The sequence below is a fragment of the Monodon monoceros genome, unplaced genomic scaffold (genome assembly GCF_005190385.1).
Source record: "Monodon monoceros isolate NGI ecotype Baffin Bay Population unplaced genomic scaffold, NGI_Narwhal_1 Super_Scaffold_6, whole genome shotgun sequence".
Classification (NCBI taxonomy): domain Eukaryota; kingdom Metazoa; phylum Chordata; class Mammalia; order Artiodactyla; family Monodontidae; genus Monodon; species Monodon monoceros.
In genome coordinates, this window is record NW_021703783.1 from 53,845,054 (window position 1) to 53,872,232 (window position 27,179).

General features: G+C 39.1%; 1 protein-coding gene across 3 annotated transcripts in view; it reads right to left on the reverse strand.

Moving 5' to 3' along the window:
* BEST3 (bestrophin 3) overlaps nucleotides 1-8,594 on the reverse strand; it is a 54,941-nt gene extending 46,347 nt beyond the window's left edge. For 2 of the 3 annotated variants that reach the window (XM_029204677.1, XM_029204676.1), the window contains exons 1-4: nucleotides 7,274-8,594; nucleotides 5,496-5,661; nucleotides 1,511-1,605; nucleotides 814-1,047 (exon numbers count right to left, since the gene is read on the reverse strand). In XM_029204677.1, the coding sequence (XP_029060510.1) occupies nucleotides 814-1,047; nucleotides 1,511-1,605; nucleotides 5,496-5,647 (481 nt within the window). In that variant the 5' untranslated portion in view covers nucleotides 5,648-5,661; nucleotides 7,274-8,594. Of the gene's footprint in view, nucleotides 1-813; nucleotides 1,606-5,495; nucleotides 5,662-7,273 lie in introns of those variants that run through there. The other variant, XM_029204678.1, reaches the window with a different exon arrangement.
* Nucleotides 8,595-27,179: the final 18,585 nt, after the last annotated feature.

Below are 27,179 nucleotides of genomic sequence, written 5' to 3' on the forward strand. Positions count from 1 at the left end.
ACTCTCAGATGGATCAAAGACAACCCAGCACAAAACCCCATTTTTATTCTGTACGTGCCAACAATGATCTCATTTAATCCTCATCCCCTTGAAGGCTGGTTTAACAGCTTCTTTGCTAAGTATTAACACACCAAAGAGAACCATTCTTCAAACGTGATTTGTTCTCAGCATCCTGTGTCCAGAAGCCCAGGTACAAAACTGCATCTACTCTGAGGAATAGGAGAGACAACATACCCCCACTAAAGCAGCCTTTTACTGCCACCTCTCAGGCTCTGCCTAGATGAAAAGCCGCATTTCTGGTTCCTACCAGAATCTTCTGTGTTTGGTAGGTGCGGGGGGAAGGATTAAGTTAGGAGTTCTGAGCCTGAATTGAAATTTTGGCTCTCCCACTAATGAGCTATGTGATCCAGGACAGGTCATAACCTCTCTGAATCTCTCATGGTTTTTTTGAGGTCCATATGAAATAATATTTATGAAAGTGCATAAACTGTAAAGTGCTAGAAAATGTAAGGTGATATTACAGAAGGTTTGAATAAATATGATAATTATTATATTATGGACCATGTGACTGTTTACAACTTAATTTGAGGTTGACTGTCAGCTGTTTCCTTTGCTCTGCCCCCCAAGTAAACTTCTTGAGGGCAGGAACCATGACATTCATTTTTACCTCTTAAGACTGTTTCTGGCACATGATAGGTAATCAGTAAATGTTTCTTGAATGAATGAATAAATAAAAGGCATTTTCCAAGGAACTTTGAAAGTTCTGATCGAGGTCAAGAGGAGCCCCATGGAAGGAAAAGTCATTTACAATACCTGCTTCAACCACATGGTCCATCGTCGGAAACCTTTTGTACACAGCCGTGCTCACCGAGCGGAAGATGAGCAGGGATGTGAGGTTGACATAGCGCATCAGTGTCCTCCTGAGCAGGCGCCCATGCTCGTCACTTCCATGAACACTGCTGGAGATGAGAAACATCAGCCTGTCTGGCCAGGGCAGATTCACAAACTGGTTCCACCATCGGTTCACCACCAGAGTAACATAAAACCCTGTAGAATAACAGGAAATTGTAAAGCAATTTCTTACTGTAGACATATTGTTGACACTGATGCTTTCAGCAGAATTTTAGTTTTTTTAGGGATCGGGGTGTAAAAAATATGTTGTTATCTGTATCTGATGATTTTGCCCTCCAGAAAAAGAATGTAATTTGTGCCTCGCAATGCTATAGCACCCAGTAAGTGGGTATTAGAACTCAAATATTGACGGCAAAAATGGACAGTTAGTGAAAAGAAAGCTGAATTGTCCAAGAGCAGATTATTACCTCAAACTTGTTGGTTGTTAATTTAGCGAAAGCAGCCTTGAAGGTAAACCTTACGGATGATTCTGGTTCTATTGCAAGCAGTGACTTTTCAGGCATGCCTCTCAGCTTGGAAACACTCCCATGCAGAGTCATTGGTGTTATCCTAACGGAGACAGCTGTGTGGCTGCATTCTGCATGTGACCTATACTTACCAAGCACAAAGGTTACTGGAATTTGTTCAGCATATCTGTCACAGTAAATTGATAATTTTTCAAAGTAACGTTTTTGGGCTCCTGTAAGTAACAATCTGGAGCAAAAATAAAATGCACAGCCCTTTATGATATTATACTTCTGCACCTGCTTTGCAAGTGACATTCAGTGCAAACAATTAAGCGAAAATAACCTCAGTTTTGTTTTTAAAGGAGCAATAACTTTTTCTTTTCTACCTAAGTTGATGTATCTCAAAACCTTTTTAACTGCTGAATGTTTTAAGCACTAACGTTTTTAAAATGTTGTTGGTCATTACACAGTGGGACATAGTAACCATTTTATTTTTAAATACTTCATATTTTAAAATTTTTATATGATTAATGCATTGGATTTAGAGCAAAATACTTCATAAAAGAGTCCATTTTCCAATTATTCACCATATGTACTTAAAAAAAGAGTGCCTTAAGTGGATTACACTTATTAAGTAATTATTGAATAATAACCCTGGATTCGACATCCTGATCTTACTTTTTCATGAATATGCTACTTAGTACATTCTTGATTATACATGTTGTACTTCAAGGGATGTTATAATTGTTTTTTTTTTGTTTTTTGTTTTTTTTTTTGCGGTACGCGGGCCTCTCACTGCTGTGGCCTCTCCCGTTGCGGAGCACAGGCTCCGGACGCGCAGGCTCAGCGGCCATGGCTCACAGGCCCAGCCGCTCCGCGGCATGTGGGATCTTCCCGGACCGGGGCATGAACCTGTGTCCCCAGCATCAGCAGGCAGACTCTCAACCACTGCACCACCAGGGAAGCCCTATAACTGTTTATTTTAAAGCCTACAGTTATTTAAGGGACTTCCCTGGCGGTCCAGTGGTTGAGATTTTGCCTTGTAATGCATGGGGTATGGGTTCGATCCCTGGTTGGGGAGCTAAGATCCCACATGCCTTGGGGCCAAAACACCAAAACATAAAACAGAAGCAATATTATAACAAATTCAGTAAAGACTTTAAAAATGGTCCACATCAAAAAAAAAATATTTTCAAAATAAAAATATTAAAAATATACATTTAAAATATAAAACAACACAGATTTAACAATTAGTAGTGAAATTTTTATAATTATGTTTGGTGGGTTTTTATTTCTATAGTATAAATATAAAAATTTATATTATGGATCTGACACAAACCCATTTTTTGGTATTGTTAAACATAAATCCATTTAATGAAACTATTATTGGTATTTATGTTGCAAGGAAGAGATTCAGAATCAGAAGAACTATCTCAAGGCAGGTTAATAATAATGATCAAAATCCAGAAAGGAAACACAGATGAATTTGAATAAATGAATGAATGCAGCTTTTCCAAGGGAGGAAGGAACCCCTTGGAAACACTCATCATAGCATGTGTCAGAGGCCTATTTGGGTCAGTAGAACTTTGAAGAAGGACGCAGAGAGATAATGAGGTGACAGTGAGCCACCGACCAGACTGCAGATGAAGACCTGGGAGCTGGTGCTGACCAAGAAGGTGTGTGGGTGCAGGGTGGGCTTGGAGTGCCTGCCTCAGCTTGGAAGAGGTGTCAGAAATTCTGAAATCAAGAAAAGCTGACAAGAGAGGCATCACCTGGTGGACAGGCCTATCATGGTCATGCTGATGACAAGTTACAGCTAGAATGGTTTCTGGTACTCAAATAAAAATGATCAGAGAGAATTTAAACGTGGAGAGCACAGACCGTAGGGTTTAACAGAGCCAGGTTTGAATCCCAGATCTGCCACTTAACAGATTTGGATTTGGAGCATATTTTTAAATCTCTCTGAGTCTCAGTTTTCTCACTTGTAAATGGGGATAATTAATACCTATTGATATGTATCAGGAATGTTATGAGGATTAAAGAATATATGATATATAAAACCACTTAGCATATGTTGTCACACTTAATCAATAATAAAGTGGTTGCTACTATTAATAGTTGGCCAAAGGAAAAAATATTTAGCTGATAGACACATAGAAATTTTACTAGCTAGAAAGTACCACAGCGAGTATTTTGTCAAATCCATCCCCAAATAAAAAGAGGTATAGGGCTTCCCTGGTGGCGCAGTGGTTTGGAGTCCGCCTGCCGATGCGGGGGATGCGGGTTCATGCCCCGGTCCGGGAGGATCCCACATGCGGAGCGGCTGGGCCCGTGGGCCATGGCCGCTGGACCTGTGCGTCCGGAGCCTGTGCTCCGCAGTGGGGAAGGCCACAGCAGTGGGAGGCCCGCATAACGCAAAAAAAAAAAAAAAAAAAAAGAGGTATAATCAAACTAGTGAATTCTGGTTCTGTCTTATGATTTTTTTGCTAGGTATAACTATTTGCTTATAACAGGATTAAAAAACTTAGCATCATTAGTAGACATGAGAATGAAACTATGTCTGTATTTGTCTACAGATATGCCTGACTTTCTCGACAGATTCAACCTGTAGTTCTTGGTAGAGCTTTGATCAACATATAAGGGTCTATTTTAAAAAACTTTTACATTTGAACTTTAAAAAATGAAAAATGGCTTGAACTAATGATTATTGTTATAAATGTAAGCCCTCTTTGGTCTTTAGAAAACATATGTGCATACAATTTTGTGGGGTATAAATAAGATATTGGAGTCAAAGTTAAGGCCCCATGGAGCATTTCTGGCTACAATGCAACTGTTCTAAGAGCTATTCTATTCTAAGAGGCAGTAGCAGCAATAAATTCACATTAGTAAAAATAAACTAATTATCCTGAAACGTCACGTGTCTTCCACCATTTCATATTCTGAAGGAGTAGGTGACACATAAATAAATCATCAAAATAATACCGTATTTAGAAGACAAATCTGAAAAATTATTAGAGGTTTTTAATAAAACTTTCCTTGTAAAGATATTTTGCCAAAATGTATACCAGTATATACATTTGTTTGGAACTGTAGTTTTGATATGGAGCAAAGTAACTCTTCCTATTCTACTTTTGGTCATTATCAGCTATAGCCAAATTAAGGTCCCTCTTCTTCACATGGTGTCCTGTCGCTGCAAGGAAGAATGTAGGTGAAAACAGTGATACACAAATTTACCCATTGTATGCAGAAGAAAAAGAACAAACTGATGAACACAGTAAAGGTGGAAATACAGCCTCAAAAACCTTTAGCTTTTCTATTTTAAGTTTTAACTTTCCCCAGAGAAGAAATGTATGCAATCAATATTAATTAAAAAAACTAATAAAGCTTCCCTTTTATAATACTGATAAAATTTTATTAAGACTATAATTTTTAGTTATAAAAGTATTTCTTGGACATGATGTTACTCATATTTCCCGTCAATCTGATAGGCAAAGTTTGTGAGGTTATAAAGAATAAACGTCTTTTATGAATATAATGTGCCCTGAACTCAGAAGATGTAAAGAAAATAAATTAGTTTTCAGGCCTTTTCTTTAATGGAGATATTGGTAACGTTGGGGGCACCAACTTGGATAAGATTTTGTCATTCCAGGAAAGAGGAAGGAAAGTTGCCTGATACACACTATTCACGAACATGTTAACTATGTAGGTAGTCGCTGCAAGCTGTCAAATCAGAAACTCAAACTATGCATAACATAGTTCAGAGAAGCACAAATAATTATTTGTCTGTGGACTTTGCCATTCAAAATCATCACTTAGTGAGGTTCTAGGTATAAATCTTTCATTTTATGCCTATAGCAAAATTCTTGAAGCACAACTAATACCTCATCATGACCAATTAAAGTGGGGCTGGAATGAGAGCCACCTGAACATGACGGTTAGAGTCTATTTAACATCCTAAAAATGATTAGGTGTGGATTAAAATACCCAGTCCTGGGGAGAAGTAGGCAACAGAGGATCATGCAAAGGAGGAGGTTACATAATGCAAAAGTCAGCGGCAGCCAAAGGGCTTGGATTTTTGAGACTGTATTCATATATGCTATCTAATGGCCGTTTAAGGACACGTGCAAAGGAAAGTACCTGTACATAAAACTTATTGCTGTGTAAAGTACAGCAAAAACAATAAATTCCCTGTATAGTAGTTTGTAGATGCTGCCTCTCCACTTGAGGAGTAACCTATGAAATCCAAAAAAAGTCGCATTTGCTACTTTACTGGAGTAAGTGACAGTCATCTTGGATAGTTTTTCTTTTTTTTCTAGAAGAGCAAGAAGACAACACACAAGTAAAAAGCAATGTTTAAGACAGAGCATAAATCTGTATCTCAAAAGAAACCCTAACCAGCAACCAGTCAACCATCTCTACTTTTTGCCTTTCTCAGCTTGAACAATTTGGAATTTGGAGATAACCACCAACTCAGTGCTAAATCTTTTAGTAGAAAAAGGGAAGAAAGGAGTGTCTGGAAAAAGAAATATTAGAAATCTTAAGCTTGCCTTCATTTCTAAATATTTTGAGATTATATAGCCATTACTCAATAAATATTTGAATGACTAAATGAGATATATGAGAGATGGTGTATTATGATCTATCATATATTTTCTGAATCCATGGGAAGAGCTAAGGTATTGATATGCTATATTAATTGACCTTTTCAAAAGCAGTGGTCAAACTTATTGTTTGGGGCTTTATTTGCTAAAATGTGTAAAGAGGTATTTACTTCACCCTTAAATTTCCTAAAAGAAAGTTATGGCTCTCTTAGAAATCAGGAGAAGCCAGCCCCTTGTGGGAATTTAATTGATGGGTTACTTTTGGTTGTTCTAATTTAATTGTTTCTCTAGTGGAGCTCTGAGTGCATAGTTAGCAATCTGTGCACTTCACAAGGTAGACAAAACGTCGGGCCACAGTGATACTAAGTAAGGTGCATTTTCCCATTGAAAAGTCCCACATAATATGCTTAGGGATGGGGCACCTTCTGTTTGGAGCTGAAAAAATGAGGCCATTATTTAGGACTCTTTCCACCTGGACTGTTCCATGGATGTGGGTGGGCTGAGAACTGGGCCCCAAAGCCTAGTTTTTAGTGGATTCTCTGGAATTCCATTGCTCTTCACCAAGACACTAAACATTCAGGTTTTGAGAAGATGCCCCAAAGCTAATCTTTGTTTGAAAATCCTGCTCCACAGCTTTCTAACACAAAGCATACACAGAGAACATGAAATTTCTTTGAAACCTTTTGCTTTCAAAAGGATCTATGAGGAGTCTTATAGAGCTACTTAGACTGAAATTATCGAGTTTTTAGGTAGAACTGTACTAGACATAAGTAATAACTCCTGTAGCAGATTTCTTATACAAAGTAGCCTATAGCACACATTTTATCATAAACAAGGACATTTTCTGTCTTTATTCAGAGGTAGAGAAAAAACCCAATTCTCATTTGCCTAGTTTCCCTAAAAAAAAAAAAAAAAAAGTGAAACTCTGGAACTATATTCTGGAGCGGTATTTTTTTTTTTCTAATCACCAGCCTAAGGCTTCAACTACTGATTTTAACAAAGAAACCAGAGATTTTTTTGGCAAAAGTAGGTATCATTACGAAAGGTTGGGACTCAGGCCACAAAAGCAGTTTCATTTTTCCATTTTCACTTTGTCTCTTTGTCTAATGTGAATACAGCCAAAACTGGGAGAGGAGCATAATAAATTAAACCCATTTCATAATTTGTTCTCACGGGCACTGGACTTTTGAATAACAGTCCTTAAATAACTCTCTTTCCTTTAACAGTTCACCCTTCTGTTACAGCTCTGTCAGAAAAACCAAGATCACATCAAGTAGAGGTCAGAGGTAAAATGCATAGGTATACTCTGTGCACTAACCTATTTGTTTGGTTTGGAGTCTCCGACAGGAAAGACAATCTCCAGGCTCCCCCTGCAGAGGTGCCTTCGGGTCGGTGTTGTACTCTCGGCTCACCCTTCGCTCATGCGGAGTCTGGAGAACTGTTTATGCCAATTTGTCCACTGGTGACAGTGATAGCCGGGAACAAACAGGAGCAACAGCTGCTGATGTGGTTTTTTTCTCATCTATAATTATAACTCCACCTGTCGCCCAAAGCACCACTTTGAATGAGAAGTCGGAGGTAATGTGAAGGAGCTTGGGTCACCTAAGTCTGTTATTTTCATTTTGACTCTCCCCTGGGATCAAGGGAGAAAGAGCCATTTGCCCCTAAAGTGCTCTGAAGAGGCTCCGCCAGCCAAAAACAGGGAATTGGGACAGTCTGTGTGTGCTTAAAACAAGAATAAATCCTTGTGAAGCCTTAAACTGGGGCAGACAAGAACATAAACAGGATTTTCATTCATTTGAGAGGTACTGAGAATGCTCTTCCATTAAAAACAATAAGCATGAGAAAAAACCCAGGCCCAACTGGAAAGGACCCAGAGAAAGGATCATTGAAGAGTCTTAAGTCCAGGAGAGTGCCATCATAGTGCTGACCACAAGGGACTCACATTTCTCAGTTTCTGCCTCATTGGCTCCTTATTAACCAGGATGGTTGAGAAGTTAGAGGCCTGCAGTGTGAGTCACAAGAGAGTCTAGAATTGGCTTTCTGCTGAGATGGAAGTAGGCTCTGTGCAGCAGTTCCAGAAGACTTGCACAAGAAGAGTTTCAGACAACAGAAAATAATCCTAAGCGATTGTGCAGTGGGTTTCCATTGAAAGTGATTTTTGCTGGATTTGGAGGATGTAAAGTTGTAAGCATTGAATCTTTGAATGAGATTCATCCATCTGAAGATGGCAGAGGAGTAAGACATGGAGATCACTTTCCTCCCCACAAATACATCAAAAATACATCTACACTCCTACTGAACGCTGGCAGAAGACCTCAGACTTCCCAAAAGGCAAGAAACTCCCCACGTACCTGTCCAAGTGGCTGACAGAGTCTTGGTGCTCTGGCCAGGTGTCAGGCCTGAGCCTCTGAGGTGGGAGAGCCGAGTTCAGGACACTGGTCCACCAGAGACCTCCCGGCTCCATGTAATATCAAATGGCAAGAGATCTCCCAGAGATCTCCATCTCAACACTAAGACCCTGATCCACTCAACGGCCATCAAGCCCCAGTGCTGGACACCCCATGCCAAACAACTAGCAAGACAGGAACACAACCCCACCCATTAGCAGAGAGGGTGCCTAAAATCATACTAAGTTCACAGACACCCCAAAACACACCACTGGACGTGGTCCTGTCCACCAGAAAGACAAGATACAGCCTCATCCATCAGAAAACAGGCACCAGTCCCCTCCAACAGGAAGCCTACACAACCCACTGAACCAACCTTACCCACTGGGGGCAGACACCAAAAAATATGGGAAGTACAAACCTGCAGCCTGCGAAAAGGAAACCCCAAACACAGTAAGTTAAGCAAAATGAGAAGACAGAGGAGTATGCAGCAGATGAAGGAGCAAGGTAAAAACCCACCAGACCAAACAAATGAAGAGGAAATAGGCAGTCAACCTGAAAAAGAATTCAGAGTAATGATAGTAAAGATGATCCAATATCTTGGAAATAGAATGGAGAAAATACAAGAAATGTTTAACAAGGACCTAGAAAAACTAAAGAGCAAACAAACAGTGATGAACAACACAGTAAATGAAATTTAAAAATTCTCTAGAAGGAATCAATAGCAGAATAACTGAGGCTGAAGAAAGGATAAGTGACCTGTAAGAGAAAATAGTGGAAATAACTACCACAGAGCAGAATAAACAAAAAAGAATGAAAAGAATTGAGGACAGTCTCAGAGACTTCTGGGACAACATTAAATGCACTAACATTCAAATTATAGGGGTTCCAGAAGAAGAAGTGTAAAAGAAAGGGACTGAGAAAATATTTGAAGAGATTATAGTTGAAAACCTCCCTAATATGGAAAAGGAAATAGTCAATCAAGTCCAGGTCTTCCAAAATATAACAGAGGGAGGAACACTCCCAAACTCATTCTATGAGGCCACCATCACCCTGATACCAAAACCACACAAAGGTGTCACAAAAAAAGAAAACTACAAGCCAATATCACTGATGAACACAGATGAAAAAATCCTCAACAAAATACTAGCAAACAGAATCCAATAGCACAATAAAAGGATCATACACCATGATCAAATAGGGTTTATCCCAGGAATGCAAGGATTCTTCAGTATATGCAAATCAGTCAGTGTGATACACCATATTAACAAATTGAAGGAGAAAAACCATATGATCATCTCAATAGATGCAGAAAAAGCTTTGGACAAAATTCAACACCCATTTATGATAAAAACCCTCCAGAAAGGAGGCATAGAGGAAACTTACCTGAACATAATAAAGGCCGTATATGACAAACCCACAGCCAACATTGTTCTCAGTGGTGAAAAACTGAAACCATTTCCACTAAGATCAGGAACAAGACAAGGTTGCCCAGTCTCACCCCTATTATTCAACATAGTTTTGGAAGCTTTAGCCACAGCAGTCAGAGAAGAAAAAGAAATAAAAGGAATCCAAACTGGAAAAGAAGAAGTAAAACTGTCACTCTTTGCAGATGGCATGATATTATACATAGAGAATCCTAGAGATGCTACCAGAAAACTACTAGAGCTAATCAATGAGTTTGGTAAAGTAGCAGGATACAAAGTTAATGCAGAGAAATCTCTTGCATTCCTATACACTAATGATGAAAAATCTGAAAGAGAAATTAAGGAAACACTCCCATTTACCATTGCAACAAAAAGAATAAAATACCTAGGAATAAACCTACCTAAGGAGACAAAAGACCTGTATGCAGAAAACTATAAGACACTGATGAAAGAAATTAAAGATGATACAAACAGATGGAGAGATATACCATGTTCTTGGATGGGAAGAATGAACACTGTGAAAATGACTGCAGCAGTCTACAGATTCAGTGGAATCCCTATCAAACTACCAATGGCATTTTTCACAGAACTAGAACAAAAAATTTCACAATTTGTATGGAAACACAAAAGACGCTGAATAGCCAAAGCAATCTTGAGAAAGAAAAACAGAGCTGGAGGAATCAGGCTCCCTGACTTCAGACTATACTACAAAGCTACAGTAATCAAGACAGTATGGTACTGGCACAAAAACAGAAATATAGATCAATGGAACAGAAGAGAAAGCCCAGAGATAAACCCACGCACATATGGTCAACTTATCTTTGATAAAGGAGACAAGAATATACAATGGAGAAAAGACAGCCTCTTCAACAAGTGGTGCTGGGAAAACTGGACAGCTACATGTAAAAGAATGAAATTAGAACACTTCCTAATACCATACACAAAAATAAACTCAAAATGGATTAAAGACCTAAATGTAAGGCCGGACACTATAAAACTCTTAGAGGAAAACATAGGCAGAACACTCTACGACATAAATTACAGCAAGATCCTTTTTGACCCACCTCCTAGAGAAATGGAAATAAAAACAAAAATAAACAAATGGGACCTAATGAAACTTAAAATCTTTTGCACAGCAAAGGAAACCCTAAACAAGACGAAAAGACAACCCTCAAGATGGGAGAAAATATTTGCAAATGAAGCAACTGATAAAGGATTAATCTCCAAAATATATAAGTAGTACATGCAGCTCAATATCAGAGAAACAAACAACCTAATAAAAAAATGGGCAGAAGACCTACATAGACATTTTTCCAAAGAAGATATACAGATTGCCAACAAACACATGAAAGGATGCTCGACATCACTAATCAGTAGAGAAATGCAAATCAAAACTACAATGAGGTATCAACTCACACCTGTCAGAATGGCCATCATCAAAATGTCTACAGACAATAAATGCTGGAGAGGGTCTGGAGATAAGGGAACCCTCTTGCACTGTTGGTGGGAATGTAAATAGATAGAGCCACTATGGAGAACAGTATGGAGGTTCCTTAAAAAACTAAAAATAGAACTACCATATGAGCCAGCAATCTCACTACTGGGCATATACCCTGAGAAAACCATAATTCAAAAAGAGTCATGTACCACAATGTTCTTTGCAGCACTATTCACAATAGCCAGGACATGGAAGCAGCCTAAGTGTCCATCAACAGATGAATGGATAAAGAAGATGTGGCACATATATACAATGGAATATTACTCAGCCATAAAGAGAAATGAAATTGATTTATTTGTGGTGAGGTGGATGGACCTCGAGTCAGTCATACAGAGTGAAGTAAGTCAGAAAGAGGAAAACAAATACAATATGCTAACACATATATACGGAATAAAAAAAAAAAAATGTTCTGAAGAACATAGGGACCGGACAGGAATAAAGATGCAGACATAGAGAATGGACTTGGGGACACGGGGACGGGGAAGGGTAAGCTGGGATGAAGTGAGAGAGTGGTAAGGACATATATACACTGCCAAATGTAAAATAGATAGCTAGTGGGAAGCACCTAGAGGCATGGGATAGGGCTGGTGGGAGGGAGATGCAAGAGGGAGGGGATATGGGGATATACATATATGTATAGCTGATTCACTTTGTGATACAGCAGAAACTAACACACCATTGTAAAGCAATTATACTCCAATAAATACGTTAAAAAACAGGAACAAGCATGTATGTTTGATTGCGGTGTGTGTGTGTGCTTGTGTGTATGTGAAGAAGAGCGTAGACAATTACTACATGTGATGGCGTACAGTAGTGGTAACTTATAGCACACTGATTCATTACATGTGTCATCCTTCCACGGTCAGCTAGAAACATGCTTAGTTATTCAAAACGTTTTCTCTTAGGTTTATTGTGCTTCCATACTTTCCTTCTTGAAAGAGAGAGTTCATCAGCATTCTTTAAATAATGCAGTAAATAATTTCGGGGTCGATTCCCGGAAGATTTCCAACCTTCTAAAGTAACGTGTGCGCTAAGTGCTGTGCCTTAAGCTTAAATAAAGTGACTATTAAAAATAAGAAAAAAGATGCTTATTCTAAAATTGAAAGTAAATACATTTGAAATTTTTTCTATAGTATCTTAAGTTTTATATGTACTTGACTGGTTTTTTTATCAAACTATAAGTGCCTTAGAGCAAAAATAGTGTTGTCAGTGTCTGATTTCTTGCCCCTATCCCTGTACATAGCTCCAGCACAGAGCCCTGTGCATACTGGATATTGAATATCTATTTCTCAACTGATTATCACCTTGTCACTATGATACTTCTGTTAGTACATTTGGGGGAGTTTGTGAACATTTTAAAAGCGTATCTACACTGCAGCACGTTTTATATTTGGGTTGCCATGAGAAGTGGCTGGATAGACCCAATGTTACATTTAGAAAGGTTTGCAAGGCTGATCAATGCTGTAGAGTTTGAGCAAATCTAAACCCAAGTGCTTATGAAATAGAAATGTTGGAGCTATTTAAAAACAATCTTGCGGGCTTCCCTGGTGGCGCAGTGGTTGGGAGTCCGCCTGCCAATGCGGAGGACGCGGGTTCGTGCCCCGGTCCGGGAGGATCCCACGTGCCGTGGAGCGGCTGGGCCCGTGAGCCATGAGCCGCTGAGCCTGCGCGTCCGGAGCCTGTGCTCCGCAACGGGAGAGGCCACAGCAGTGAGAGGCCCTCGTACTGCAAAAAAAAAAAAAAACAACAAAAAAAAAACAATCTTGCTCTTGGGTGTCTTACTGGATGTGTGGTGGCCCTGAACGTGGCATGATTTCCGGCAGTTATGACTGCATACCTGGGGGAATCGGCTTCCTCTATGGGGCTCCGTTGGCTGGTCCCACTTTTAAGCAGGGTTAATTACATTCATCTTTCCTATTGGACAGTTTTGAGGAATGACTAAGTAATAGTTGAATTAGCATTCTAAAATGCAAATTAGTCAATAATGATTGGATTGCATGAACAAACTCCCATTGCTGAGCTCTGAGTCTGTTGGCTATTTCTAATAGGTACTGAGATGCCATTCAGAAATTAATTCATTAGAGGGGACAAGCCAGTACAGCCAATTTCAAGTATCCAACAAATACCAAATTTCAAAGTTAACTGTTCATATGAATTTTGAAGAAAACTTTAGTTTCTTGTTTAAAATAGACATCTTTTTTTTCCAGATTCTAAAGGTCACGTGTATTAAAAAATAAAATGTAAAACAACTTATAAAGAACAGAGTGGTACTCTATCATGCCACCCTAGAGAGGTGATACTCATTTAGCATAAAGTTCATCTTTTTAGGCTCTTGTAGAAGATATTTTAGATCCTATAATTAATAGCAAACAATATAAGAGACACGCAATGTCAGGGCTCTATGAAATAACTATACCAGCCATATTTTCTTTTGAAAGCAAGTATCAAGTTTTCCAGTCCTTGCCACTATGATTTTCAACAGCCCTGATAAACACATTTGTCTTTGATTCCAGTAAACCTCCAGTGACAGGACAATTCACAAAAAAGAGTAACTGATCATTTCTAAGTGATGGAAATGCTGATATTCATCCATAGATGTCAAGATAAATCACCCTTTGTTCCTTAAGGAAACATAAAAGCAAGTTTAGGTAGGCAACACCACTTCCTAAAGGAGAGCCAGCTATTCATTTCCATTGATGTGAAAAATCTTTTGCCAAATTTCTCTTGAGCACTTGGTTGAACATAGTCATGTGTATGTGAAACTTTGCATTCAAATAGTAACCAAATGCTAGAAATTGTTTTATTTTGGAGGCTTTGATTCTGACTCTAAGACTTTTGGACATTTTTAAATGGGGAATAAGAAATCAGTAAACATTTTTGAACAGGCAAAGGGCTTGACAAAAATCTGTGTTGAAGAAAGGTGAGTCTATGAGATGGGAATGTGCTGGATTTGAGTGGGCAGGGATTATAGGAAGGGAATCAGTTTGAAGGTTATTATGGTTGTTCTGGTATGAACTGGGGTGGTTGGCAAGTGGAATGCAGAGGAAGGATGGTATGAGAGAACCCAGAGGCAAACTACCACTGGAGGAGAAGGAAAGGAGGGAGATGGGGGGAGGGAGAGGAGGAGGAGGAAAGAGAAGTCTGATATGACTCTTGCTTTGTCCTTTGAGCCCATTTGCAAATGAAGAGCAAAACCTACAGAATATGATTTCAGATTTGTTCAGGTGACATGGTTCTTTGCAGGGCACCATGTAATTTTGATGTGTTTTATTTGATCTTGCAAATAAGCACATTTTTATCAGCAAAAATGGATGGAAACTAAAATCACAAGTAGGAGCTCATGTGTCTATAAAAATCAAGTTGAATTGAATGTGATTGGCTGAGCCTCAGTTTTTCTGCTATTGCTTCTGGTACTTATTCACTTTGCTATGTGCTGGATCTGTCTAGAAAAAGACAGTGGTTAGTGCTAAAGATTCAAGAAAAATTCATAGAGCAAGCTTTCAATTGAGAACATTCATTCATCAGTTTTTTTCAGCAGCAGAATACCTTGGTTCAGTTGGCTTGAGAATCATTCACAGTGATATTTTTTCCCTAAAGCTAAATTTTTATTGGCTTAGTGGAACTGTGAGCTTCTTGAGAACTCGTGCCTTACTCTTTCCTATTTTTTTCCTATTTACTGGATACCATGATGGATGCAATAGCTGCATAACAAGCAGCTGATTGGGGTAAACCATGTGTCAATCTAGGTGGGGAGGTTTCTGATACATGTTCTTGGAGACAGAACTCTGCCAAAAAATCAAACTGAAGTGGGTTTGATGTGTTTTTCTTTTTCAATTAATTTTTTTCTCTTTGATTTCAGGGAAGAAACAGTGAACTCCTAAGACTAGAAAGACTATTGAGTTTTATTACAGATGAAGATCTAAACTCATACACTGGTTATTTTAGGAGTCATCATTACTTTCCTTACACAGAGTAATTGCCAACTCAACAAAACAGAAATGCATTAGTTCACATTCTGAAGGTTATCTTTTCCTAATGGAAGGTACAGAAACTGTTCTATTTTAGGGATGAAAGCCTAGAGTCTAGAGAATTGTTACTACAGTGCTTAAAGTGTATCCTGTACTTTATAATCAATGATATTTCTCAAATGGATGGTACCGCTTAGCTCAGGCACATTCCAGATGGATAAAGAAAAAATTGCAAGATAAGACCAATTAAAAATCAGTTTAATTTCATAAGAAAAGGCATGCAAATCCAAGTATATTGTTTATTCCAAACAGATGTGAAATTCTGTTACTTTGCCACCATAATGGTGGAAGATGGCCATTCTGGAAATTACATCACTGTGTAAGTAAAGGGAAGATATAGAGATATGGGGGAAAAACTATGCATAAATGCTTGAACAATTATAAAGCACCTTTGCTTGTGTGATAAAATGCATGTGAAACTGAAAAACAACTGTTGGTTCTGATTCTCCGATATGGCAGATTGTACGTTCTGAAGACATTTTTCGTTTCTTAACACATACTAGCTCCTTAATAATGTTACTGCTGGAAAAGGTCGTAGGTTTGGAGTAAGAGAGTGAAGGAGAAACTCAGCTTTTGCTCCACATAATTTTGTCTTGTTAGAACAACATCCATGTTTTCATATTTAATCATATGCAATAAAAAATCTTATGTGATGCCACTTCCAAATTTATACCTCCAGCCCAGATTTTCACCCAGCTCCAGACCTATTCTTGATACTCTCCTAAACATCTTAAGCCCAACATGCCCAAAGCTGACCTCCTCATTTTTTCCCTAAAACACGCTCCTCCTGCCACCTTTTATCTCAACTGGTGAAAATTCCTTCCTTCCAAAAGGTCAAAAGCCTTGGAGTCGTCCTCAGCTCCTCCCTTTCTTCATACCACAGTCCACTCTGTCAGTAAGTCCTGTTGGCTGCACCTTCCAAAACTACTCAGCATGTGTCACCTCACTCTCTCCTCTCACATCCCTGTCTCCACTCCTCTCACCTCATCAGGGCAGCAGATCCTTCTCCCATCTTATTCTAGCAGGAGGTCTCCTCGCCTCTCCATTTGCCCCCTTCAGTCTCTTCTGACAAAAAGGTGGAGTGAAAGGCAAGTCAGGTGAATCATGTCACACCTCTGCTAAAACCCCTCCCTGGCTCCCTCCTTCTCTCAGCTTAAAGCCCAAGTTCTTAAGCAGTCCAAGGTCTGTCGCGACTTGCTCCCATTTGCTCTCTGATCTCGTTTCCTATTACTCTCACCTCTCCTATGGACCCTCTCCAGCCACACTTGCCTCCTCTCCTTCCTTGAACACACCAGGCATGGTCCCACCTGAAAGCCTTAGTCACGGCTGGTCTTCCTCCAGGTATCTGAGGGAATGGCTCCCGCACCTCTTCCAAGTCTTTGGTCAAACATCGTCTCAGGGTACTGATCTCTCTACTAAAAGCTGCATCCTGGCCCTGCACACCTCCCTCCCTCCTGATCCCCCTTCTTACCCTGCTCAACTATTGCTTTTTATCCACACCACTTACCTCCCTTGACTATACCATATAATTCACACATTTATTGTGTTTATTGTCTATCTATCCCTACTAAACCGAAGGTTTCATGAGGGCATGAAGCTGTATTATTTACTGATGAAAATAAAGTGCCACCAGTAGTCCTAGTTCAATTAATATTTATTGAATGAATAAATTTAAAAAGAGGCTAGGCAGTATTCCACTTTTTCTCGCAATTGTAAATGTCATGAGGACAGATTCCATGACTATTTAAAAAATTTTTTTTTAATTGACGTATAGTTAATTTACAATGTTGTGTCAGTTATATATATATATATATATATATATATATATATAATTCTCCAGTATGGCTTATTATTGGATATAGTTCCCTGTGCTATAGAGTAGGACCTTATTGTTTATCTATTTTATATATAGTAGTTTGTATCTGCTAATCCCAAACTCCTAATTTATCCCTTTCCCCCTTTGTTAACCATAAGTTTGTTTTCTATGTCTGTGAGTCTGTTTCTGTTTTGTAAATAAGTTCATTTGTATCATATTTTAGATTCTACATATAAGTGATATCATATGATATTTGTCTTTCTCTTTCTGACTTACTTCACTTAATATGACAATCTCTAGGTCCATCCATGTTGCTGCAGATGGCATTATTTCATTCTTTTTTTTTTAACATCTTTACTGGAGTATAATTGCTTTACAATGTTGTGTTAGTTTCTGCTGCATAACAAAGTGAATCAGCTATATGTATACATATATCCCCATATCCCCTCCATCTTGCATATCCCTCCCACCCTCCCTTATCCCACCCTTCTAGGTCACAAAGTACCGAGCTGATCTCCCTGTGCAATGCAGCCGCTCCCCACTAGCTGTCTATTTTACATTTTGTACTGTATATATTTCAATGCTACTCTCTCAGTTCGTCCCAGCTTACCCTTGCCCCTCCCTGTGTGCTCAAGTCCATTCTCTACATCTGCATCTTTATTTCTGTCCTACCCCTAGGTTCATAAAACCATTTTTCCTTTTTTTTTTTAGATTCCATATATATGTGTTAGCATACGGTATTTGTTTTTCTCTTTCTGACTTACTTCACTCTGTATGACTGACTCGAGGTCCATCCACCTCACTACAAATAACTCAATTTCGTTTCTATCTATGGCTGAGTAATATTCCATTGTATATATGTGTCACATCTTCTTTATCCATTCCTCTGTTGATGGACACTTAGGCTGCTTCCATGTCCTGGCTATTTTAAATAGTGCTGCAATGAACATTGTGGTACATGACTCTTTTTGAATTATGGTTTTCTCAGGGCATATGCCCAGTAGTGGGATTGCTGGGTCGTATGGTAGTTCTATTTTTAGTTTTTTAAGGAACCTCCATACTGTTCTCCATAGTGGCTGTATCAATTTACATTCCCACCAACAGTGCAAGAGGGTTCCCTTTTCTCCACAGCCTCTCCAGCATTTATTGTCTGTAGACTTTTTGATGATGGCTGTTCTGACCGGTGTGAGGTGATATCTCACTGTAGTTTTGATTTGCATTTCTCTAATGATTAGTGATGTTGAGCATCCTTTTGTTTGTTTGCTGGCAATTTGTATATCTTCTTTGGAGAAATGTCTGTTTAGGTCTTCTGCCCATTTTTGGATTGTGTTGTTTGTTTTTTTGATATTGAACTGCATGTGCTACTTATATATTTTGGAGATTAATCCTTTGTCAGTTGCTTCATTTGCAAATATTTTCTCCCATCTTGAGGGTTGTCTTTTCGTCTTGTTTAGGGTTTCCTTTGCTGTGCAAAAGATTTTAAGTTTCATTAGGTCCCATTTGTTTATTTTTGTTTTTATTTCCATTTCTCTAGGAGGTGGGTCAAAAAGGATCTTGATGTGATTTATGTCAAAGAGTGTTCTTCCTATGTTTTCCTCTAAGAGTTTTATATTGTCTGGCCTTACATTTATGTCTTTAATCCATTTTGAGTTTATTTTTATATACGGTATTAGGAAGTGTTCTAATTTCATTCTTTTTCATGTAGCTGTCCAGTTTTCCCAGCACCACTTGTTGAAGAGGCTGTCTTTTCTCCATTGTATATTCTTGTCTCTTTTATCAAAGGTAAGGTGACCATATGTGCGTGGGTTTATCTCTGGGCTTTCTCTTCTGTTCCATTGATCTATATTTCTGTTTTTGTGCCAGTATCATACTGTCTTGATTACTGTAGCTTTGTAGTATAGTCTGAAGTCAGGGAGCCTGATTCCTCCAGCTCTGTTTTTCTTTCTCAAGATTGCTTTGGCTATTCAGCGTCTTTTGTGTTTCCATACAAATTGTGAAATTTTTTGTCCTAATTCTGTGAAAAATGCCATTGGTAGTTTGATAGGGATTCCATTGAATCTGTAGATTGCTTTGGGTAGTATGGTCATTTTCATAATGTTGATTCTTCCCATCCAAGAACATGATACATCTCTCCATCTGTTTGTATCATCTTTAATTTCTTTCATCAGTGTCTTATAGTTTTCTGCATACAGGTCTTTTGCCTCCTTAGGTGGGTTTATTCCTAGGTATTTTATTCTTTTTGTTGCAATGGTAAATGAGAGTGTTTCCTTAATTTCTCTTTCAGATTTTTCATCATTAGTGTATAGGAATGCAAGAGATTTCTCTGCATTAATTTTGTATCCTGCTGCTTTACCAAATTCATTGATTAGCTCTAGTAATTTTCTAGTAGCATCTTTAGGAATCTCTATGTATAGTATCATGTCATCTGCAAACAGTGGCAGCTTTACTTCTTTTCCAATTTGGATTCCTTTATTTCTTTTACTTCTCTGACTGCTGTGGCTAAAGCTTCCAAAACTATGTTGAATAATAGGGGTGAGAGTGGGCAACCTTGTCTTGTTCCTGATCTTAATGGAAATGGTTTCAGTTTTTCACCATTGTGAACAATGTTGGCTGTGGGTTTGTCATATATGGTCTTTATTAAGTTGAGGTAAGTTTCCTCTATGCCTCCTTTCTGGAGGGTTTTTATCATAAATGGGTGTTGAATTTTGTCCAAAGCTTTTTCTGCATCTATTGAGATGATCATATGGTTTTTATCCTTCAGTTTGTTAATATGGTGTATCACATTGATTGATTTGTGTATATTGAAGAATCCTTGCATTCCTTGGATAAACCCCAGTTGATCATGGTGTGTGATCCTTTTATTGTGCTATTGGATTCTGTTTGCTAGTATTTTGTTGAGGATTTTTGCATCTGTGTTCATCAGTGATATTGGCCTGTAGTTTTCTTTCTTTGTGACATCTTTGTCTGGTTTTTGTATCAGGGTGATGGTGGCCTCATAGAATGAGTCTGGGAGTGTTCCTCCCTCTACTATATTTTGGAAGAGTTTGAGAAGGATAGGTGTTATCTCTTCTCTAAATGTTCGATAGAATTTGCCTGTGAAGCCATCTGGTCCTGGGCTTTTGTTTTTTGGAAGATTTTTAATCATGGTTTCAATTTCAGTGCTTGTGACTGGTCTGTTTATATTTTCTATTTCTCCCTGGTTCAGTCTCAGAAAGTTGTGCTTTTCTAAGAATTTGTCCATTTCTTCCAGGTTGTCCATTTTATTGGCATATACTTGCTGGTAGTAATTTCTCATGATCCTTTGTATTTCTGCAGTGTCAGTTGTTACTTCTCCTTTTTCATTTCTAATTCTGTTGATTTGAGTCTTCTCCCTTTTTTTCTTCATGAGTCTGGCTAATGGTTTATCAATTTTGTTTATCTTCTCAAAGAACCAGCTTTTAGTTTTATTGATCTTTGCTATTGTTTCCTTCATTTCTTTTTCATTTATTTCTGATCTGATCTTTATGATTTCTTTCCTTCTGCTAACTTTGGGTTTTTTTTGTTCTTCTTTCTCTAATTGCTTTAGGTGTAAGGTTAGGTTGTTTATTTGAGATGTTTCTTGTTTCTCGAGGTAGGATTATATTGCTATATACTTCCCTCTTAGAACTACTTTTGCTGCATCCCATAGGTTTTGGGTCGTCATGTTTTCATTGTCATTTGTTTCTAGGTATTTTTTGATTTCCTCTTTGATTTCTTCAGTGATCTCTTGGTTATTTAGTAGTGTATTGTTTAGCCTCCATGTGTTTGTATTTTTCACAGATTTTTTCCTGTAATTGATATCTAGTCTCATAGAGCTGTGGTCGGAAAAGATACTTGATACGATTTCAATTTTCTTAAATATACCAAGGCTTGATTTGTGACCCAAGATATGATCTATCCTGGAGAATGTTCCATGAGCACTTGAGCAGTATGTGTATTCTATTGTTTTTGTATGGAATGACCTATAAATATTAATTAAGTCCATCTTGTTTAATGTGTCATTTAAAGCTTGTGTTTCCTTATTTATTTTCATTTTGGATGATCTGTCCATTGGTGAAAGTGGGGTATTAAAGCCCCCTACTATGATTGTATTACTGTCCATTTCCCCTTTTATGGCTGTTAGCATTTGCTTTATGTATTGAGGTGCTCCTATGTTGGGTGCATAAATATTTACAATTGTTATATCTCCTTCTTGGATTGATCTCTTGATCATTATGTAGTGTCCTTCTTTGTGTCTTGTAATAGTCTTTATTTTAAAGTCTATTTTATCTGATATGATAATTGCTACTCCAGCTTTCTTTTGATTTCCATTTGCATGGAATATCTTTTTCCATCCCCTCACTTTCAGTCTGTATGTGTCCCTAGGTCTGAAGTCTCTTGTGGACAGCATATATATGGGTCTTGTTTTTGTATCCATTCAGCCATTCTACGTCTTTTGGTTGGTGCATTTAATCCATTTACATTTAAGGTAATTATTGATACACATGTTCCTGTTACCATTTTCTTAATTGTTTTGGGTTTGTTTTTGTAGGTCTTTTCCTTCTCTTGTGTTTCCTGCCTAGAGAAGTTCCTTTAGCATTGGTTGTAAAGCTGGTTTGGTGGTGCTGAATTCGCTTAGCTTTTGATTGTCTGTAAAGGTTTTAATTTCTCTGTCAAATCTGAATGAGATCCTTACTGGGTAGAGTAATCTTGGTTGTAGGTTTTTCCCTTTCATCACTTTAAATATGTCCTGCCACTCCCTTCTGGCTTGCAGAGTTTCTGCTTAAAGTTCAGCTGTTAATGTTATGGGGATTCTGTTGTATGTTATTTGTTGCTTTTCCCTTGCTGCTTTTAATATTTTTTCTTTGTATTTAATTTTTGATAGTTTGATTAATCTGTGTCTTGGCATGTTTCTCCTGGAATTTATCCTGTATGGGACTATCTGTGCTTCTCGGACTTGATTGACTATTTCCTTTCCCATGTTAAGGAAGGTTTCAACTATAATCTCTTCAAATATTTTCTCAGAACCTTTCTTTTCCTCTTCTTCTGGGACCCCTATAATTCGAATGTTGGTGCGTTTAATGTTGTCCCATAGGTCTCTGAGACTGTCCTGAATTCTTTTCATTCTTTTTTCTTTATTCTGCTCTGCAGTAGTTATTTCCACTATTTTATCTTCCAGGTCACTTATCCGTTCTTCTGCCTCAGTTATTCTGCTATTGATTCATTCCAGAGAATTTTTAATTTCATTTATTGTGTTGTTCATCATTGTTTATTTGCTCTTTAGTTCTTCTAGGTCCTTGTTAAACGTTTCTTGTATTTTCTCCATTCTTTTTCCAAGATTTTGGATTATCTTTACTATCATTACTCTGAATTCTTTTTCAGGCAGGCTGCCTATTTCCTCTTCATTGTTTGGTCTCGTGGGTTTTAACCTTGCTCCTTCATCTGCTGCATGTTTCTCTGTCTTCCCATTTTGCATAACTTACTGTGTTTGGGGTCTCCTTTTCGCAGGCTGCAGGTTCATACTTCCCATTTTTTTTGGTGTCTGCACCCAGTGGGTAAGGTTGGTTCAGTGGGTTGTGTAGGCTTCCTGTTGGAGGGGACTGGTGCCTGTTTTCTGATGGATGAGGCTGTATCTTGTCTTTCTGGTGGGCAGGACCACGTCTAGTGGTGTGTTTTGGGGTGTCTGTGAACTTAGTATGATTTTAAGCAGCCTCTCTCCTAATGGGTGGGGTCGTGTTCCTGTCTTGCTAGTTGTTTGGCATGGGGTGTCCAGCAGTGGAGCTTGCTGGCCATTGGGTGGAGCTGGGTCTTAGCAATGAGATGCAGATCTCTGAGAGAGCTCTCATCAATTGTTATAGATCAGGCTGGGAGTTCTCTGGTGGTCCAATGTCCTGAACTCTGCTCTCCCACCTCAGGGGCTCAGGCCTGACATCAGGCTGGAGCACCAAGACCCTGTCAGCCACATGGCTCAGAAGAAAAGGGAGAAAAAAAAGAAAGAAAATAAATACAAATAAAATAATTAAAATTTTAAAAATTATTAAAATAAAATAAAATTAAAAAGTAATTAAATAAAGAAGAGAGCAACCCAACCAATAAAGAAATGCACCAATGATAACAAGCGCTAAAATCTATACTAAGATAAACATAAAAATCAGAAACAAGTCAGTCTCAGAGAGCAAACCCCAAGTCTACAGTTGCTCCCAAAATCCACTGCCTCAATTTTGGGTTGATTCGTTGTCTATTCAGGTATTCCACAGATGCAGGGTACCTCAAGTTGCTTGTGGGGATTTAATCCACTACTCCTGAGGCTGCATGGAGAAATTTCCCTTTCTCTTCTTTGTTCACAGAGCTCTTGGGGTTCAGCTTTGGTTTTTGCCCCACCTCTGCCTGTAGGTTGCCCTCAGGCTTCTGTTCCCACCCAGACAGGATGGGGTTAAAGCATCAGCTGATTAGGGGGCTTTCGCTCACTCAGGCTGTGGGGAGGGAGGGGTATGGAATGTGGGGTGAGCCTGTGGCAGCAGAGGCCAGCCTGACCTTGCAACAGTCTGAGGCACGCCATGCATTCTCCCAGGGAAGTTGTCCCTGGATCACAGGACCGTGGCAGTGGCAGGCTGCACAGGCTCCCGGGGTGGGGGGTAGGGGTCACGTGTGGATAGTGACCTGTGCTTGCACACAGGACTGTTGGTGGCTGCAGCAGCAGCGTTAGTGCTTCATGCCTGTCTCTGGTGTCCGAGGTGATAGCTATGGCTTGCGCCTGTCTCTGGAGCTCATTTAGGTGGTGCTCTGAATCCCCTCTCCTTGCTCACCCCGAAACAATAGTCTCTTCCCTCTTAGGCAGGTCCAGAGTTTTTCCCGGACTCCCTCCCGGCTAGCTGTGGTGCACTAGCCCCCTTCAGGCTGTGTTCACGGAGCCAACCCCAGTCCTCTCCCTGGGATCTGACCTCTGAGGCTGGAGCCCAGGTGAGCAGACAAGCCTCTCGGGCTGCTGAGTGCTGGTTGGCACCGATCCTCTGTGCGGGAATATCTCCGCTTTGCCCTCTGCACCCCTGTTGCTGCGCTCTTCTCCGTGGCTCCGAAGCTTCCACCCCAGCCACCCCCCGTCTCCACCCGCGAAAGGGCTTCCTAGTGCATGGAAACTTTTCCTCCCTCACAGCTCCCTCCCAGAGGTGCAGGTCCTGTCCCTATTCTTTTGTCTCTGTTTTTCCTTTTGCCCTACCCAGGTATGTGGGGAGTTTCTTGCCTTTTGGGAAGTCTGAGGTCTTCTGCCAGCATTCAGTAGGTGATCTGTAGGAGTTGTTCTACATGTAGATGTATTTTTGATGTATTTGTGGGGAGGAAGGTGATCTCCACGTCTTACTCCTCCACCATCTTGAAGGTCTCTCCTATTTCATCCTTTTTTATGGCTAATATTCCATTGTGTATATATACCACATCTTCTTTATCCATTGATTTGTCAATGGACATTTAAGTTGCTTCCATGTCTTGGCTATTGTAAATGACACTGCTTTGAACATTGTGGTGCATGTATCTTTTCGAATTACAGTTTTCTCTGGATATATGTCCAGGAGTGGGATTGCTGGATCATATGACAACCCTATTTTTAGTTTTTTAAGGAATCTCCATACTGTTTTCCATAGTGGCTGCACCAATTTACATTCCCACCAACAGTGCAAGAGGGTTCCCTTTTCTCCACACCCTCTCCAGCATTTGTTATTTGTAGACTTTTTAATGATGGCCATTCTGACCCGTGTGAGGTGATCCTCACTGTAGTTTTGATTTGCATTTCTCTAACAATTAGTGATGTTGAGCATCTTTTCATGTTCCTGTTGGCCATCTGTATGTCTTCTTTGGAGAAATGTCTATTCAGTTGTTCTGCCCATTTTTTGATTGGGTTGTTTGTTTTTGTTTTGTTTGTTTGTTATTGAGTTGTACAAGCTGTTGGTATATTGTGGAAACTAAGCCCTTGTTGGTCACATCATTTGCAAATATTTTCTCCAGTCTGTGGGTTGCCATGACTCTTTTGTTAATTGCTTTATATCCAATGTCCAGAAAAGTGTCTGGCATCTAGTAGGCACTTAATAAATATTTGTGGAGTGAATAAGTGAACATATATTTCTATTCAGATGTTTAGCCCATATTTTTCATATACATGGTTTTTATAGAATTAAAAAAAGACAATATTTTTCCTGCGGAGGTATAGGTTTTACAGTATTCCAGAATGCTAAAGACAGATTTCATTTAGGGACCCCTGAGTACTGACTTTGCATTCTCTTTATACTGTGGAATGCTACCTCTCTGCATTCTGTGTGGTCACCTGTCTTCTGAGTTTCTGTATCCTTAGCTAACTACTCAGAACTTAGAGTAGGGATGAGAATGATATCTTCTATGTGACCCATTTGGAACAGTGCCTCTCACCTTCTTTTTTTTTCAACTGACCTCAAGGAGATTCAGTTGAGGATACCACTGCACACTAAAAAGCAATAAGGGTAGAGGCAGCAATAACTTGATTCCTTCTACTTCCTGTTGACCACTTCATAGCATCATTTGGTCCAGGCATGGACTGAATGCTAACTTAGCTAGTGACAAATACATTAAACACCCCTTAAGATAACAGTGAAATGAAAGGATGACTACAGTAAATGTTCTTTAATGATGATCTAGCTGGTGGTGATATCATTCTTGTGGCTCATAAGGTGCCTTGGGGCTCTTGACCTTGAAGATCCTTCTGGACTAGGAGATATGATTCCTGGTGAAGATTAAATTATAAAAGCCCTTTAGTGGAATTTTCATGACTAAATCCCAATGGTAGAGCAATAGTACATGAGATATGTGGATATTCAGATCCACTGTTAAAGTGATATCTCAGGGAACATTCTGATATATTTCAATATTTCTGTGACATAAAAACGGAAGTAAATTGAGAATTAAGTGTATCTTCTCCATTCACTCCTTACCACCCCCTACATACCCTCATAGTTTTGGGATGACTCATGATTCTTATCCTGTTTTTCACACAGAGTCAAAATTAGATTAAATTAAAAACACAAGGGCTTCCCTGGTGGCGCAGTGGTTGAGAGTCCATCTGCCGATGCAGGGGACACAGGTTCGTGCCCCGGTCCTGGAAGATCCCACATGCCACGGAGCGGCTGGGCCCGTGAGCCATGGCCGCTGGGCCGGCGCGTCCGGAGCCTGTGCTACACAATGGGAGAGGCCACAACAGTGAGAGGCCCGCATACCCCCCCACCAAAAAAAAAAACAATAAAAAACACAAAAATGGGTTGCATAAAAGCACACTCAGGACTCAGCTTCTACTAGACCTCATGGAATCCCATTTCCACCTGAAGTATGAGGAATCCACCCTGAAGAATGCCTCTAGTAATATGAAAATACATATGTACCAAGTTATTAAATGCAGAATTATTTTAAATTGCAAAATGTTGGAAAAAACCTAAATGCCCATACTTAAGCAGGTGGTTGAATAAACTATGGTAATCCACAAAATTCACCTACTATGCAGGTGCAAAAGAAATAATAATCTTTGTGAATTGATATGGAGTGATTTCCAGCATGTATTGGGTAAAAGAACCAAAATACAAAAGCATATTTACGGCAAATTAAGCACATGAAAAGATGATCAACATCATTACTCATTAGGAAAATGTAAATCAAAACCACAATGAGATACCACATTACACCCACTAGGATGGCTGTAATTTAAAAAACAAACAAATACACACAATAACAAATGCTGGTGGGCATGTGGAGAGCTTGGAACCCTCATACACTGCTGGTGGGAATGTAAAGTGATGCAGCTACTGTGGAAAATAGTTTGGTGGTTCCTCAAAAAATTAAAAATACCATACGATCCAGCAATTCTACTCCTAGGTATCTATTCCAACATATTAAAATAGATATTCAAATACTTGTCCATGAATATTCACAGTAGCACTATTCACAATAGCCAAAAGGTGGAAACAACTGAAATGTTCTCAACTGATGGATAGATAAAGAAAATGTGGTATATCCACATAATGGAATATTATTCAGCCATAAAAAGAAATGAG